Source organism: Haliaeetus leucocephalus, unplaced genomic scaffold, assembly GCF_000737465.1.
Source record: "Haliaeetus leucocephalus isolate CR32 unplaced genomic scaffold, Haliaeetus_leucocephalus-4.0 Scaffold451, whole genome shotgun sequence".
NCBI classification, from domain to species: domain Eukaryota; kingdom Metazoa; phylum Chordata; class Aves; order Accipitriformes; family Accipitridae; genus Haliaeetus; species Haliaeetus leucocephalus.
In genome coordinates this window covers 3,967,107-3,985,848 of record NW_010972887.1, presented here as the reverse complement: position 1 = coordinate 3,985,848, position 18,742 = coordinate 3,967,107, and the positions used below count along the sequence as shown (strand labels likewise).

The 18,742-nt window shown below is 45.5% G+C and overlaps 1 protein-coding gene across 1 annotated transcript in view; it reads right to left on the bottom strand.

Moving 5' to 3' along the window:
* Window positions 1-14,198: 14,198 nt before the first annotated feature.
* THSD7B (thrombospondin, type I, domain containing 7B) overlaps window positions 14,199-18,742 on the bottom strand; it is a 273,948-nt gene continuing 269,404 nt past the window's right edge. The window contains 2 exon segments of the mRNA XM_010575183.1: window positions 14,199-14,280; window positions 16,089-16,176. Coding sequence (XP_010573485.1) covers window positions 14,199-14,280; window positions 16,089-16,176 — 170 coding nt within the window.

Here is an 18,742-nt window from a genome sequence, read left to right as displayed (position 1 = left end):
CAGGATATAACACTGACTGTGATTCTGCATCTATTTAAAGATTGGGCACATGACCATAAAATCTCACTGCCATCGCCTCTCAGCAGTGGACTTAGCATTTCGGACAACGGCGTGACACGGGGAAAAAGTCGTTTATGTACAAGGTACCTGCACCCAAGACATCGGTAGTGTTCTGGAGATGCACAGAGATTTCACAGGTGATTAGCACCAATTATGCAGATAGTTACCGTTGGCTGCAGAGATCATTTGTTTTAACACGCCGGCCAATTTTGACTCAGCAAAAACATTACGCAAAGAAGAAAACTGTGGTTGCAATGATGGAGCTGGTGCAGAAACTCTCACAAACCTCACTAGACCCAGCAAAAAAGCAATTTGCCAAGTTTCTCGCCCAGCCAGGGCAGGAAAACGGTGGAATTGTTATACCTGCTGCGGACCTGTAGTGTCACCAGCTGGGAGTGAGCAGGGAGAGTTAGCGCTGGATGGAGGCATCAAGGGTGAGAGATGCTGGGAGCGAAGCCGGGCTGGAAAGGCGGAGGAAGGTTTTGGGGAGAGCTGTTGGTGTTGTAGGGAGGGAGGGGTCCCTGCAGTCCGCCTCGGGAGAGGACGGGGCTGCCCCTGCTCGCAAGGAGGGGAAATGGCCAGATTCGGCTAATCAATGTGACGAGGTGGGAGAGCAAACAGGGACAGAAGAAGCACACAAAGCACGCCCTGCCGTTATTCCAGGTATTGACCAGCAGCAAAAGCAACCAGCAGCAGCCCATCAGGACACTGGGGTGGGGTCACCATTTTTTATACATGCAACCTTAAAGTCCTTTGGTATATCTCATTACTTTCTGTCTTGGAAGATTGCTTGGAACTATATGGAGGACCCAAAGCCCTTCCCAGCTGCTCTGCAGACCCCCAGGGCTCTCCCTTGCCACCCCAGCCTCGCTGCTTCCAACTATTAGGACTTGGAAATTACATCCCACTCATTTCTTTGCAATCGGAAAATGGGCAAAGCCTACTTGCTAATGTACATAAACCTGGTTCACAAACCTGATGAACAGCAAAATAAAGACCTTGTGTCTGATCCTGCCCCATTTTACGCTGTGTTTGAGCACCCTGAAGCTAAAACACAGGGAGAAAAGCCTTGAGCAGGTCAGTATCTCCAGGCTGGGGTCTCCCAGTCACCACCGTCATTTGCTCTTTCAGCTGGCGGATAGGTGTGTGTAAGGAAGGCCTACAGATGCCCGCTGCTGCTCAAATACACAGTTTGGCACAATTTTCTTTCTTACTATCGAATAATACTTCTTGCCCAGAATTAATTAGCAGATGTACAAAATAACCTTTCTAACCAGCACCTCCATTTCTAGCCTGCAGCACCTTCTGCAAACAAATTTTACATGTTTGAGATTTAAATTCGCATTAAATCATTAGTGCTGATCTTCCAGACATGGGGAAGCAAAGGTTGCTAACACACTACCCAAGTGCTCAAGATCATTGCGTATTTTATACCGTTCCTCTCTCTGCTAATTGACTTAATGCTACACACACAGCTGGGAGCATATTTGCATCCCCAAAAGGCCCGCAGCACTCCGAAGACGTGCTTTTTCACGTGCCAGTCTGACAGCTTGACTCACAACTGGCTCCCCCCAAAAAATACCCACGCCGCACAGATGTGGATGATTAGTGCCTGAACCAGAACTAACTTCTCAGAAAATTGTACTTATTGCAGGACAAATTGAGTCTGCTATGGCAGAAGCCAGAATAATTGCTCAGGGGAGCACAAGGCTTACCCAGCAGTTAATTCATTATTTGTACCTGCTCAGAGCCAGGACAGAAACAGCAGGCAAGGCAACAGCAAACAAGGTACAGCTCCAGTATCTCAGGATCAATTTGTTCAGCTCAAGGCTTATTGCCGGTACTGCAAGATTGCAAAACACTTCTACAAGCGCTTATGGGTGGGAAAATAAGAGGAGGGGGCTCTTTTTACTACTGTCCTTTAGTTCTGTGATAAGCTATACAGACTTGAATGCAATTAATTCTGTGTTTTGGGCTTTGCCATGCCTTCATATGCACCCTGCAGTCAGAGTCCAGAGGGGAAACGCATCCGCGGTTGGGAGGGCAGCTCCCATCTCCACAACGGTGCCAGGATAAGGCAACCAGCACCCACCAGCGGCAGCTGTGGCTGGTCTTGCCATGTGCCAAGCCTGACACTTTAGAAAGAAATAGCAGCTTGGGAAAAAAGCGTTAACAGCCAACGCTGAGCTCTGCCGTCTTTCTAGTGACCCTTATCATACCAGGGACGACTTCGCCGCACACTCCTGAGGATGCCCCTTTCGGCTGCTCTAAATACAACCTCCTGAAGGGACACGGCCTTCTCCACAGCCGCCCGGGGTGACCCCCGCGTTGGCCCCATCACCACCTCCTGCTCTGCGATCCCAGCTCTCACCCACTCCTCCCCGCAGTGATTTATTCACGCTGAGAACTGGTGTCCCGTGGCCACACGATGAGACGCGCCGTAGTGCCAGGGCTCAACTTCTTCAAGGGTCTCTGAAAGATCTGGGAAGCCAATTTTTTTTTTTTAAAAAAAAAAAAACCAAGCCGTTCATCAGGGCGCACAAACAAGCTCAGGTGCGCAGGCACTGCGTGAAGTCCAGCCTGGCCTCAAGGCAAAGCAAAGCAACGTCACCTTTAACAGACTTGACAAATTGGAATAGGATGTGTCTCTATTGAGTGTGGGTATTTCCCCACCTTTCTTTTGTAGTCCTGACCGGTCCGGGCAATCACCGTTGATCTTCATTTACTGTGCTGCATTCACACTGGGTTTATTGCAGTATTTTTTTTTAATACTAAATACACACTATTTTGGCTAACGTTCATCTACATCTTAATGCATTAGCTCTATCAGATCTATTATTGCTTAATACTTTTATAGAGTTTTATTATTTACTATTATTTACTAGTTTTTATTATTTACTGCTAGTTTTATTATTTACTAGCAGAACGGTAAGAATATTACCAGTTCTTTCTTTTCCATGAAATGAAATGCAGAGCTGCCAGGCGAGTGAGGCGGTGGACAGTGAAGAAAGAGCACGAGGTGGTCTCAGAGCAGACCAAGACGATGTGGTTGGGGCAGTCACGTTTGCTCTTGTGGGTGGCTGGGGAGCTTCCCTACATGATCCAGGCATGGGACAGTTGTTTATTTCAATTGAGAGAACGTGTTAGTTAAAATAATCTCGGGCAGATTTATGCTATTTGTTCTGCGTCATTACACTTCTATTTTTGCTAAAGCAAGTGATAATTAATCTGGTTGTCCCCCTTGTATTTGTAGGTAGTACAGATATAGTCATTTTTCTATTCCTTAAAAATAAATAATTCTCACATGGAAAAGGAGTTACCATAACATGAGCATGTTGGAGTCAGTAAGGGCACTTGTATTGCACCCTATTAGCACAGCCACCTTTCCATCAGTTCCCAAATGGAACAGAAGCAAACGCAATACGAATTCACGCAATACACTGGTCAGAGAAATACCTAGAGAGAAAAGAATAATAAATCCAGTCTGCACTACACTACTCAAACAACCTCCATCGCCTTCATTACCAGCTGCAGCACAGAAAGGCCACTACAGACATCTGCTGCTCCCTTGAAATGACACCATCATCTTTAGTCATGCGTATCGTCACTTGGACTGGACCTGCATTTGTCTTTGGAAGAAGCGTAACCCAGGGAAGGGAGGGCAACCGGAGTGAGTTAGTACGTCTGGGAGGTGAGCAGCAAAATCCATCCATGAGCTAAAGGAGGGAGCAAACAGCTAAAAACCAAGTTGCATTTCCCTTCTGATCCTGCAAACCCTCAAAAATATGCTCACAGCTACGCACGTAAAATAGCCACGCTGGAATTTGGAGGAAAAAAAGAATTCAAGAAACCTGCCAGTGAAGACCCGTGTACGGTCTCAGCCTGTGCACAGCGGTGTGTGCAACCGGGGCTGTGCCGGCGCAGCCGCTCACCCACCGCTCGGGGCTGATGTTGCGCCGGCAGCGCTCGTACAAAAAGCATCATAAGTAACACCAATACCTGCATTGTACCGGCACCAGCAATTCTGCACCACGGTTATGGATTAGTGCCTTGTTTTCAGTCCATGCTGTGCTGCTGAGCCACCAGATGAGTTTATTTTGCTCCATTTTAACACTGAAGGCAAAACTTTTCTTTTAAATGTTAAAAATGTTACATATTTGGGAGCAGAAAAAAAAAAAAGTAAGTTTTGGTAGACCTTGTGAACACGAATACCAGCACTCCAGCCAGCACTAATATGAAGCACTGCCTTGTGTGCGAGGTGGGTTTCTGTCCTTCACCCCCCGCGCGGCAAGCAGTTGAACATACCCACGAAGAACGGGAAAGTCCACGTCTCCGTGACGGCTCTGAGCGAGAAGAGCGATTGAACACATTACGGGGTAGGGAAGATAACACTTCCAGGACTGTCCTCCGAGTACAGGAATGAGAAAGGAATTGATTTCAGCACCCTTTAATACACCTTTAGAGTAAGAGAGTCCCTGTTCGTTGTCTTGGTAGGAGAAGAAAAAAATCCCAGCTAGTCCCTTTGCCTCTGAATTAAGTGGTAATTCACGGGGGGACGCAGGCAGCAGTACAGCTGAGCTCTCCTGCAGAGGGGAGAGCCCACGGGCGATGACCTCCGGCTCTGCCCGCAGCCCTCCCACCACCGCTCGCCCCCCACCAGCGCCCGCAGCCCACCCGTGCACGGGTTGCGGGGTGCAGCTCTGCAAGGAACCCACCAATTCCCCCTCCGCTCATCCGCAGCTTCTTCCCCCCATCCCTGGCAAGGGCACGGCCGTGCCTCAGCCTCTGGATCCCCCCGGGGTATTTCGTGTTTCAGCCTGGTGATGCTCAGCCCTCGCCCCACTCGCGTGGAGAAGACGAGCGACTCGGGGAGCTGCTGGCACAGCGAGGGTCTGATCCCTGTTGCCTGGCGATAGCAAACCAGCAAAACTCTCGGTCTCACTAAGAGCGAGACATCACCCTCACAAACGAACCCAGATTTTTCACCTTATGCCTGCTGGAAGAGGCACCCTGGGCCAGCACCGCTCCACTCAGGTGGCGGTGGAGGAGCAGAAACCAGCTCGGTATTTTTGCAGCCTTCAGCTGGGCAGCAAATTAGCTCCTTAGGAAAGCAGGACATACCCTCCGCAGAAGAGACTTCACACCAGTGTCTAGGTCCATTTGTGAAATTGGTCATTTGATGAAGTAATTCGGGAGCGGGGCCCCACATCCACGGCCGGACAACGCTGACATTTCGGTTCTCTCCCGGCCGCGCTGCAATAAATGGAGCTGTCGGGTCAGAGCACACCGTTTCATTTTCATTCAAGCACCTATTTAATATTCATCATGTTATAGGGGGACATTTTTATGTCGGGAAAAACACAAGTGCTCTCCCGAAATGACTCAAGGGCAATAAAGAATAAATTGTCTTTAAACCTATATAAAGGATGCTGAAGTCACAAACAAGACATAAAATAATATGGAGGTGGAAAGTGCTTTTTCCTTATTAGGTTTATCAAAGTAAAACTGGGCTGGCAAGCTTGTTCTATCAAGCAAATGGATGTGGTAAAAAAAGGAAATGAAAATTCTGATCCATATTCATTGTTTCAGTGTCAGCAAGGGAGAAAAAAGCTCCCCTTTAATTTTTTTTTTTGCTTTAGAAAGCTGATCCCAAGTTTTACAGAAAAAAGTAAGCGAAGCTGATAAGGAAGCAAAAGAAAATCAAAGATAATTAATAGAAACAAAGCAAGCAGCAGCAGAAGCCAGACAAAGTGTCTAATACTAAACAAAATGCAAACCGCAGAACATGCTTGACTGCACCAAGCAGCAGCTCCAGGCACTGACAGCATCTTAATAGGGAGATTTCTTTTCCGAAGCTCCCAGCACTGGCCCAGCCAGCACCGCTGCTCTCCTTGGCCCCTGGCCAGCAGCCACTGGCCCCTGCATCGGCAGCGGGGTTTATCTCCAAACGCATAACAGATTTTTCTTCTGTTTAAATTAGGTTTTAACACAGTCCTGGCAGCAGTACCCAAAGAGTCACACCCACGGACCCCTTGCACCCGTGAAATAAAGCCGGACTGTTTCCCAGCTCATGCCTTGAACAGCAGAAGTTTAAGGGAGAAGAGGACTAGTGACTAAATAGGGGGGGTCTTAATGCCGGCGTGGGTGCGTGTATTTTGCATTTCTACAGCCTTGATAAATGAACACATTTTTCTCTGTAGGACAACAACAGGACAAACAAGTTTCAAGTAAGTCCCGCATGCTGCGGCCGAGACCTGGGAGGGAACTGGTCCTACAGCCACCACCGCATCCCCTGTGCTCTGGGCTGCAACACGCCCCATTTTATTCCAAATTCCACAGCATTTGGCGTTTGTTTTTTTTTTTTCCCCTAACATCCACTTCCCTGGTTCGCATGATTAGGTGAGACAGGCAGCTTTCTGGTTTTTAGAGTTGTACTTTCCTGGCTGTCATGGTGATGGAAATAAGATGATGAAGGGTAAAAGCACTAGCATTCTATGGAAAAATACTCAAAATTTTCATTATCTGGGAGAGCCATCCCTCATGATTTGTGAGCAGGGTTGCCAATTCAGCCCGTCATATGATTTCTGTAAAAGGGAAATCATAACTGTGTGCAGTGCGGACTGCAGAGGGGAACCAGCAGACTCATCCCAGATGGCAGCTCTTCATTTCTAAATCGTGTTCTGCAAGTACATCAAAAATACTGCCCAACTTTGCAAAATTGAAGAGGGCTTTTTTTGTTGGTTTTAGGAGGGTTTTTTTTGGTCAAAGGTGATCCATGTTGCATGTACAGGAGTGATGAAGGAATGGGAGTTGATCCCTTTGGCCTTTCTACAGCCAGCTGAGTGCAATGAACAGATTTGTACTCCTTTCCCTTACATCTGCCTTCGGGCCCATGGGCTCATCAGCACAGATTTTTGTGGACATAGCTTGATGAGATTGGGAAATTATGCCAGCCCCTACTCCTGTAGAAAACACAGAATTACTGGAGAGCAGTTCATGGAAATATACTCTCTTTCCTCAGAAGAGGACAGTGGTTTTAATGACAAATTGAGTGAAATCTCACTTGGCATGAAGCAAATAAAATAGTAAATATTTCAAGTTACCGCTTTGCAGTAATAGAGACTGCATTTAAAAATAATTGCTGTGGATCTGCCATATCATATAAAGGAACAGAGTGACAATGGAACTGTGATGTGACACATCTGCATTACAGCTTTTCATCTCAATTCAGTCTTTAACAGGCTCCATCAGCTGATTGTATTCAGTATATGAAGCGATATTTTCCGCCAGCCTCTACTGGAGAAGTAGCAATCATCTCCTGACGCTTCCCAGCAATGACAAACCTGCCTGAATGTCATCGCTGCCACCACAGAGCGCAGCCGTCAGTCACGGGGTAGAGCTTATATAAACGTATGCCTCTGATGCTCCTCTGCTGAGCCCATCATGCACAGCCCATTGCGATACAAACCAGAGCTAGGACTGGGACTGAGATATAAAACCCCATTTTCTCCACTCCAGGACTGTCAGACACTGGAATATGAGGTGTTTTGCCCAGTTAAAAAAGTGGCGTGGGGCCATTAGAGAAAACAACAGATCACTGTAAGTTGCTCTGGTATGACCTGTCTCCGCTGTGACTTTTCCTGGCAGTCCCTCAGCATGTCTGTCACCAGGAGAGATGGCTCAGACACACTGTCTGGGTTTCAGCAAATGTCCTTACACCTCTCGAAACAAACAGTTCACTGGTGCTTCAGCTGGGCTACAACCTCCCCAAGTTCTACATAGTATATGTTGGAAGAACAAAACCTTCTGTCGCAGAGCAATCTCTTCTCCAAAGTCCTGCTTTGGATTGCTTATCTGAGAACAAGGCTTTTGTTTCATCAAAGGAAAGGCTTAAAAATATCCACTAAAAAACGGAAAAACATTGATGTCCACTGTCGCTGTGGACTTTCTGCATTGTTTTTTTCTCAAAGCATGGAAGATGTTCGATTAAATCTCTGTTGCATCCCATCATTGAAAGAATGCTGGATTTCCATCCTCAGCTAGACCCCAACTACTCCACTTACATAAATTTGGATACACTTGGTCTACCCAATGCATGCAAGCCCAGAAGCTTAACCCTTCTGCTGCAGAAGAGCAGCCACAGACCACATTTCTCATGGTACACTTGCATCTTTCACTGGTCTGACCGACCAGTCGATGGGATGTTCTTCTCTAATACAGTCACTGAACTAAACTGACCAGCAATGTAGAAGGCAAAACCAAGCTGTGTAATTAAATCACTTAATTTGCCACATGAGGTGTTTCAGGATTGATGAATTCATATTCACAAAGGGCACTGAAGGTGGAAAACTCTAAGGAAGCAACAGTTAATAACCTACAAATGAACTGACAATCTCTAAGTGAAGTCAACAGGCATCATTTACTGACTTTGGACCAGATACCTCCCTCCTTTGCCACTTCCACATACGGTTTTGCCTGACGCTACAACAGTGTCAGAGGAGTGACATTAACTGTATGTTAATTCCTGCTAAACCCAAGTTTCAGAATGCAGTTACCAAAGGCTAGTTGCAACGGAGAGAGGAAACGTCGCATCAATCCTTGGCCTAATCCTGCCGCTGCACAGTGTTGCGATTACTGGGCAATGGCAGGAGCCTGGAAACACCATTTCTGGGCTGCTTTCATCTGCTCAGACACTTCTGCAGAAAAATCTACTTGAAGCCTGCTCGCATGGGGTAGGAACCGGATTGCACCCCCCCCAAAAAAAAAAAAATTACAACTGCCATCTTCCTTGTCTGCAAAATTAATGCTTGGTGCTCCACTTCATCTGCATACAGTTGAAAGATTCTTCACTGTTATTATGTTTGAAGAGTTTTTTTCCAAATGTCATATTGGCATGTAACAACCCCAATATTCAGAACATGCAGGTGAACTTTCATAAAGCAGAGGAGAAAATTAACATTCTTGCTTATCAGAGGAAATTGAATCTGATTTTTCATTTCATCAAAACATCTCTTCACAGACAGGATAAATCCCATAAATTGCTTTAACCCATGTATCTGTCTAGAGTCCATTCTATATGCTGTTGTAACAAAGCATGTAATCAAAGTAAATGAAGATAATTACCAATGAGTGCAAATATGGGGTTTCTGGATTCTTTTCTCAGACGTTTCATATGTGACCATTTTACCATATGTTTACATTTAAAAATAAGAATAAACTATATTGGATTGGAAGATAAAAGGGCATACATTAAAAATTCATGCAGAAAGCATCCCGTAGCTGTGATTACCATTATGACCATTCAAATCTAGTCTTTTCTCCCCAAATGTAAATGTGACCAAATCACAAAGCATGGCCAAATAATAACCCATTTCAAGGGATAGGGGGGTCCCATACTATCAGACTTCACAGCAAGACTCTCATTTCTCTCTACCAGGTAGGAACAAGAAATGACTGTGCGCAGTTCCATTTATTTAATGCTAGTTCAGGTGAATTCCTTCGTTTTTTACGCTCGTGTTTGTAGTCCTAGGTATCCCGAGGGGTCAGACAGACTTCTTTAAGGCAACCTCAGAGCTGTACAACTTCCTCAACTGGTAACAACCCCCTAACACATCACATCCCCATCCACCTGCACCGGGCAGGGGTGACTGCTGCGACGTGGGAAGATGCCCTTCCCCGCAGATGCAGCAAGACCAGGAGGAATTACATGCAACTTTCTTTCTTTCTTTATCTTCCACGTCTGACAGAAGCAGGAGGCACGACCCATCGTAAGCGTTACGAGTCAGGTCGTGTCACATCACAAGAGCTTAACAGCATGGCCGGTGGCACAAGTCATGTCAGCAGTTAAATGACAGTAACAGAGTCACCTGTCAGGTTGTGGCTCCGGGAATCAAGTAACACATGCATATTGATGGCGCGTAATAGTATGCACACAGATACATCTTCATAAAGATAATATAAATCAAGCTCCTGTCCAGGACGGGCGCATGTCACAGCTGTAAGATGTGAAAGTTAATTCATTTAAATTACATTTTAAACCAGACAGAACCATAATCTGTCCCGAGGCACATTAATACATCAGGTATCCCAACCCATCTTTCAAAAGGTCCTGAGTTAGGTAATTTTTTTTCTGCATTACAACCTCCCAATTGAAAACAAGCCCCAAAATTATATTTAAACTAAATTTCTCCTTCCATTTGTAAGTGCAAATTAAGTTACATATTTAGAAAAAATAAGTGTTTCAAGAAACCAGCTATGCCATGTTAGCAGCAAATGACCTGATCTCTAATCATAACTTCATACTTACCAGGATCAATCCAAAACAGAAGTGCTCAACTGGTATTGTTTCTCCAAGATAATATTTTCTTCATTTCCTGATAAAACCGGCCGTGAATGTAAGTGTACTTAAGCAAAGAAAACTACTCATTAGGCTTTTCTTCGACACATATGAATACAAGGACAAGCTAATTTACAAGTCTTTAGCTACATTGTCTTGTAGGAATTTTTACAGTATTCTGCTTCCAGAGCAAAGAAGATGACGGTCTTTGTTCTTGACTGTAGCACCCAAAGTTCAAGTGTTCAGTGACACTGCTGGTGTGGTTGCTGCGGGGGGAGAGGAGTACAGCTGGAATCCAGCCCTGCTAATGTGAAAGCTCCCCAAGACTTCATGATATTTCTGCAGGAAAAGCGTAGTTTCATTTTACATACCTCATACAAAAGCCCAGATGCTGGCGGTGTTTAGGCACAATGATACGCATAGACGCAGTACCTGTGTGTGCAAATATCTCATTTCTGAGCATAACCAAAATGATTGCAGGAATGATATAGGTATGCAGCACTTCAATACTTCTTGGCAATTTGTTTTCTGTGGTGTCTTCAGTTGCTGCTATTTTGTTTTACTGTTGTGTCTTAGAGAGTCTTTGAATGGGGGGGAAAAAACTCCCCAGAAGATAGATCTTAAAAAAAAAAAAAAAAAAAAAAGAATTGCATGTTTTAGAGCTGTAATATCGACGTAGGAGACACCTGGTAGCAGACGCTGAAATCAATAGAGTTGAAACAAAAGATGACAAAACGCAGACTCTTTAATTATCTGGTTCTTAACTACCAAGACAGATTGCCAGGACATTTGGCAAACTCTTTGTCCTCAGATGCTCCTACTCACAATCACATGTGTGTCTTAATGGGATGCCCTAGTTGGGTGTATAGGAATTACCTTCCTGAACGAGACCAAGATCTCTCTCCTGTCTTTGGCAGGGGTCAGCACCAGCTACTTCAGCATAAAGTTTAGAAATCCCAAACAGGCAAGAATTGGGAGTATCCTTCTTCCATGTCACAACTTGTTTTGGTCTCTGAAAGGTAGGAATTGACTTTCAGTGCTGCCACGGGAGGCTGGGCATCCCTCCTAACAGGATATCCAGGGCTCTTACAAACAGCAGTAATCTTGGTATCTGTCTAAACAACCGATTCCTTTTTTTTGCATCATGCTGCATTCTCAGCTTCACGGACCCTGCAGGGCTGCCAGCTCCTTGGTTCAATTTCACAGCTTAATTCAATCCCAAATTATCAAACACATGCAATTACATCGTGACATTTGCATCACCGTGCTGTTCGAGCTGGACCACGAGCGCATGCAGGGCTCATGTGCGTGCCAGCAGACACAGCGCACAGCCGGCAGCGGCTATCTCTAACGGCAGCCTCGCGAGCCTTCCCCTCTGTTTTATTTTCTTTTACAAAGTCAAACAGGTGCATTCGTTCCCTAAAGGGCTTTACTGAATTGCAACAGCTTTGCAGAAGATGCTGTCCGTTGGCCCCGTGCGCCAGCGCCCTGCACAGCCCACAGCTCCGCAGGCAGCACCCGGCCCCAGCGAGACCCATGGCCAGTCCCTTTGGAGACCCTGCGGGGCTTTGGCCAGAAGGTGCTACAGCACGAGGGGGGACATAAGACTGCACGAAGGCCACCAAATGGAAGCACAGCCCCGGATCCACCGGCTCATTATAAATACACTTGGCAGTGTGGCACCTGGAGCTCCTTGCCTCCCCCAGGCGGTTCACCGTACAGCCCGCGTCTCCTGCGCTGGACATCACGGTTCGGACTGTAATTTACCCTGATGTCGAGGGCAATGACCACATGTTGCAGCTGTCATTTTTTGTTATTATTACACCAACTTTCCCACTCCGATGCCTTTTTGAACAGCTTGCTTAATTGAGTGTGTTCCTTCATTTATTAAGAGAGTACCATTCTCCTCACATCATATACTGCAGACAAAACGTATTAAGTATTCTTCCTAATAGCACTAGATCATTATTCCCCTTGTAACTCTTACTCTATACATGTTACTCAAAGGTTCAGTACAGGGCACCGTTAAAAAAAGATTTAGGCCCCCAATGTTACTGGGGGACACCAGATCCTGCTTTTTACACCATAATCAGTTACAGCTCTAAGGTAGCAAGCAGGGCCAGCAGAACATCTTCAGGGCCAGAAAAAAGTGAGACAATGTCCCCTCACAATTCCATCAGCCTTTTTTTTTTAATGCGGGAAGAGGAAAGCGCATTCCTGACCTTGCTTTGACGACACAATATTATCTCAATTCAATGCTGCGGGAGAAACGCTGGACAGGTGGGATCCTGACCTGGGGAAGGAAACCAATCTACAATACCATCATTTTTTCAATGAAACCATAATATTCAGATTGCTTTACAAAGCTGTGAATAGCAACAGAACAAGACGAGTACTGCCTTCAGCCCTAATTATACCCTTCTCTTGAGATGATCCACTCTGAAGTAACTGCAGATCGAGAAGGACCACACAGGTGCTAGGCTGGTAATAATTCTTTTTTTTTTCCCTTCTTTCTAATTATTGGAATAAGCAGCAGCATTGAGCTAAAAATAAGACCAAGCATCTCCAGATCTGCAATTATTCTCTCGACTTGCACTTGTCTACATTTTTTCTTTCACTAATCACTACAGCACCAAATATGGCAGAATTGTTTGAAATCCGAGTCCAATCTCAGACACAGTAAAAGACTAGTAACGACTGTTGTTTACACACATTTAATTCAACATACCAGAAGCAATTTTCTCACTCTCTTTAGCATTTTATTTGCTTATAAATACAAGTCAATACCACAAGATGGCACTTTCTTACTTGCGACACACACTATTATAAACACTTACCCTCTTCAAATGTTCCCAGATGTTTATGGCATGTGACTTCTCAGTAGTTTTGAAACATTTAAAAAAGCAAGACCTTCTACAAACTGCATTTGTGTTTGATGTATATTAAATGAGGTCAGGTAATTAAATTCAAAAAAAGAATTTATAAATATTTCAGATAAGAAAATTTAAATACAAAAGCAGAGTTTGTATTAATTAAAATGAATAACAATTTAAACTGGCCATAATGTATCTACATGGTTTAATATAATTTAAAATACTTTTTAAACAATCAAATCCTCTAGCCATTCATCAAAACACCTATCTACTCGACTCTTTAAAAAATATTCTTGGTTAAGAAACCACCTATGCTTTTTCATAACAATCCTTATTCTGTCCTGTAGGTGGAAATGAAGCAAAATCATATTCCAGACTAGAAAACAGGATAAGAAGGAAGAAACTTTAAAAAACCTGATAACTTCAGACACTTCAACTCATTCTTCTTTGCATTTCTTAAAATACATGATCTGGTTTTAAAGTCTTTGAACGAAATGTAAACACTAGAAAACTCATTGTTGAAATATGTGAAGAATAAAGAACTCTGCACTAATATAGTGCATAATGATGCTGTGTCAAACTTGTCATTTACAGTAAATGTCACATTTTCCTCAGGATTGTCATGCCTTTTTTTTTACTAATTCCTTTTGATGTCTGTTTATTTTTTTTTTTTTTTTTTTTTTTTTTTTTCCCATTGCTCAACAGGAAGAGATGTATTTTCTGGTCTCTTCAGAAAAGTTTCACAAGATCCAAGTCTTTGACTCCATTTTTTTTAATAAAGAGGTGGCAAAATTTTAAGCTTGCGATACTTCTGTTCTGCCCAGTATATTACACATCAGGAGATTCCTCAAAAAACTGAGAAGTCGGAGAGTTCCAAAAAAGAAAGCAGTTAAGGCAGTCGATGTCTACATTTGGATTTCTTTTTTATGTTACATATCAATGTCTCCATCATAGGCTAAGGTTAGAGGCTTCTGCTGTGGAGGAGTACTTTGATGCTGCTTGTTTTTTTTGCTGCAAGAAAAATATTTCAGGAGACAAAATTATAAACTGTGATAAGCTCAGAAACATCATCAAACCCAAACTTCAACAAAAAACAACTTCCCACGCCGGCTATTTCATTTTGCAACTAGGTGACACGGCAGTACAGCAACTACTTCCAAGAAAAACCACATGGACCTGCTTGAGTGCTGTTTTGTGTGTGGTACGGACACACAGCCTGCTGACAACGGGCAGCCAACTGTGCTCTTCGTCTGGAGAGGAAATAAAGCATATTTGTCTCCCATGTCTTCTCACAGCTGACAAAACAAGGAACCCCTTGCAGAAAAATTGAAACATGAACTGTCTAGGAGTGGGATATTCTCATTTTTTCTTCGGCATGGTATTGAAGCAACAATAATTGTTATTGAGAAATACACTTCCTCACCAGCCTTCGAGTGATGGAGAACTACATAATGTTATTTAAAAAATCCTCTGTATGCTCCACTGTGAAGCCATAGAGAAATGGCAGCTACAGGGCTTGGAAAATAAGGAAGCTGCATCTCCTAAGCAGCATCCAAACACTGCTTTTAATTGAAGACAGAGACTGAGAGAAAGACTGAGAGAGTGAAAGAGAATAAAGTGATTTTGGAAGAAAGAAGGCAATGATGCTGTCAGGTGGTGGCTCTTTGGTTGCCTGCCCTGATCTGACAGGGTTTGGGGCAGCTGCACCGTTAATGTTTGTAAAGCCAGGGCTAGCTCCGTGGTCCTCAGGGACAGCTGTGGGCATTGCAACACACATGGACGCTGGCCACGTCTCCCTTTGTATCCTCCAAGACGCATCTGTGGCAGCGCCTTTCCAAATATTCAAACCAGGGAGCGCAACACTAGCTCTGTCAAGCCAGGCCTACCACCCCTGCCCAGGGTGACCGCTGCTTTGGAGGAGGGCTGACATCTCCCCCACCAGTAAAGCCCAGCAGCAGTGATGCACTGGTGTAGACCAGGGCTTCGGTACACCCAGTACCCTATCTCTAACAGTGGCTGGTAACAGCAGCTTTAGACACAGGACATGTTTCCACCTGATGTATTCACTGCAAAAACCTATTTAGGGATTTCCTGAGCTGGAGCGTACATCCAGAAAACCACAATTAACACCAAGAGACCCAATCTCCCGTGAACTGTTATGCCATCTTTGAATCCATTTATCTTCCTGGCATGCACAGTCCCCGGCAGCAGTAAGCTCACAAGGTAATAATGCACTGTGTGAAAAATAAAATTTTTTGTTTATTTTAAACGATCATTTCATCAGATGCCTCCTACTTCTTATATTGTGGGAAATAAAAATTCCCTAGCGCCCTTTTCTACTCCATTCATGATTTCATAGATCTCTATTGTATTCCCACGTCAAACATCATTTTCCAACTGAATGCCCCTATTCTATTTAGTCCTTCCTTGAGCGGAAGCCAGCTCCTCGATCCAATCAGCCTCCTTGCCTTTTTTCAGTTTTACTTTATCTTTTTTTTAAAGAATACAATAAAAAGCCCATTCTAATCCCAGCAGAAGTCTGAATAAATATAAAGGCCTACTGATAACCAAAAAGAATTCTCTCCCTGCACGGCCACCATACTTCTTTACAATTACGTCCAATAACATTTACAATTTGGAGAGCTTTAATTACTCTGAGGTAGGGGCCAAATGAAGGCAATTGAGTAATCAAAGTTCCATCCTTTCCTAAAGCCTTGAGGATTAAATCTCTGCAACACACAGCATTGTGATGTATTTTGGATTGTTTAAATGAAAGCAAACTAGCTTTTATTTAAGGACAAAATACATGCCATACTCACCACACCAGGTAGGATGTAAAAATAAGGAAAACTATGATGAGGAACCCGCCAGCTGACACTCCGTATACCCACATCTTCAGTTTGCCATCTGTTGGAAGATGAGGAAAAAGGACAAAGGGAGAAAAAGGGAGAATAAAAAACTTTATTCTAAAATACGCAAATTCTTAAGAGATTAAGTAAAGAGAAAGCACATAATAAGCAAAATTAGTAGCATCATTGATGGGAAACACAGCCAAGGACTGGCTGGGAACAATCCATAAACCCCACATTTTTGACAGGAAAAAAGATTCCTTTAAAACTCAATCATTTGAAAGACAAAATCTTAACTTTGGTAAGGAGTGTAGATTTTTCTCAATGAAAACTGAAATGGAACTCTTACTTTCAATTTTCCAAAGCAGCATTATTTCATAACCTCCCCTCCAGCCGAGCTCCTGCAGTTCATTACGGGCAGCCTGGGCTTATGGTGCAGCACAAGAAATACAACCCAGCCAGGCCCCTGCCCGTGGAAAGGAGCAGGGGCACGAGCGCCCAAACCTTTCTCCTGGGGCTGGGACAGGCAGCAGAGCTGCCTGCAAAAGGTGCGCCCAGGCGCAGGACCTCCTGCAACGTGTGGCTGAGCTGCAGGAGGCGGCGAGAAGGCTGCGTAGCATCAAGGAGGCTGAGAAGGGGTTAGAGAGCTGGTTCCAAGCGCGGTCTGCAGTGGTCCGCAGCCCACAGCCGAACAGCCCAAAACTTCCCCCACCGGCACACGCAGAAGGGAGGGGGAGCCAACAATGCAGAAGAATGGAAGCTTGCAACGGCAAGGACCTGCAGGAGGACAAGAACTTCCCCCGAAGCCTGAGGTGCCCTTGCAGAACCGTTTCACCGCTCTGCAGACTGAAGAGGAAAGACCCGTCACGTCAGGAGAGATGCTGGAGCCGAGGAAGGCAGCCCCATCTGCTCCCCGCGGAACAACCAGCGCGACTAAGAAAAGGCGGCGGGCGGTAGGAGTAGGCGACTCTCTTCTGCGAGGTATGGAGGCACCCGTCTGCCGACCCGACACGCTCTAGAGAGGTGTGCTCCTTACCGAGTGCTCTGTCAGGAATGTCACCGAGACTACCAAGCCTCATTAAAGTCCACCGAATATTATCCACTGCTTTTGTTTCACGTGGGCACCAGTGATACCGCCGGGAGCAGTCTGAGGAGTATCAAGGATTTCAGAGCCCTGGGAGCAGCAGTACGGGACTCTGGAGCACAGGTAGTTTTTTCATCAATCGTCCCGGTCAACGGGAAGGGGTGTGAAAGGGCCATTCGAATCAACAAACGGTTACGGGACTGGTGCCACAGCCAGGGGTTCGGCTGCTTAGACCGTGGGACTCACTTTGAGAAACCTGGTCTACTGGAGGCTGATGGGGTCCATCCATCAGAGAAGGGGAAGAGCATCTTCAGTCACAGGCTTGCCAAGCTGGTGAAGAGGGCTTTGAATTAAAGTTGCCAGGGGAGGGGAACCTCTATCCGTCCCAGTTCTACCAGTTTGATGCCATTGCCAGCAACAGATGCCCAGAGCCTGGAGAGGGATCGCAGGTCGGTAAAAGAGCCCCTGAAGAGCAGCACAAAAGAATTCCAGTCCCCCCAGCCAGCCACTCAGCTTCATGGGGGCCCAACGTAAATGCCTCTGCAAACACATGTAGCATGGGGCATAAACAAGAGGAGTTAGAGATGTGCGCACACCTGCAGGGCTATGATCTTGTTGGCATCACAGAGAGGTGGTGGGATGGCTCCTGTGACTGGAGTGTTGGAATGGAAGGATACAGACTCTTTAAGAAGGACAGGCAGGGGAAACAACGAGAGGGTGTCACCCTCGATGTCGATGACCAGCTGAAGTGCATGGAGCTCTGCCTGGGGATGGATGAGGAGCTGACCGAGAGCCTGTGGGTCAGGATTAAAGGGAGGGCAGGGACAGGTGACGTTATAGTGGGGGTCTGCTACAGGCCACCCGACCAGGAAGACTGAGTGGATGAGGCCCTCTATAGACACGTAGGAGCAGCCTCAGGTTCACAAGCCCTGGTCCTCATGGGGGACTTCAACCACCCTGATATCTGTTGGAGGGACAACACAGCAGGGCATAAGCAATCCAGGAGGTTCCTGGAATGCGTTGATGACAACTTCCTTCTCCAAGTGATGGAGAAGCCAATGAGGAGAGGTGCTGTGCTGGACCTTGTTCTCACCGACAAGGAGGGGCTGGTGGGGAATGTGAAGCTCAAGGGCAGCCTTGGCTGCAGTGACCATGAAATGGTGGAGTTCAAGATCCTTAGGGCAGTGAGGAGGGCACAAAGCAAGCTCGCTACCCTGGACTTCAGGAGAGCAGACTTTGGCCTCTTCAGGGATCTGCTTGGTAGAATACCATGGGATAAAGCTGTGGAGGGAAGAGGAGCCCAAGAAAGCTGGTTAATATTCAAGCATCACCTCCTCCAAGCTCAGGAGCGAGGCATCCCAGCAAAGAGGAAGCCAGGTGAAAACACCAGGAGGCCTGCATGGATGAACAAGGAGCTCCTGGACAAACTCAAACAAATTAAGGAAACTTACAGAGTGTGGAAGCAAAGACAGGTAGCCTGGGAGAAACACAGAGAAATTGTCCAAGCAGCCAGGGATCAGGTTAGGAAAGCCAAAGCCCT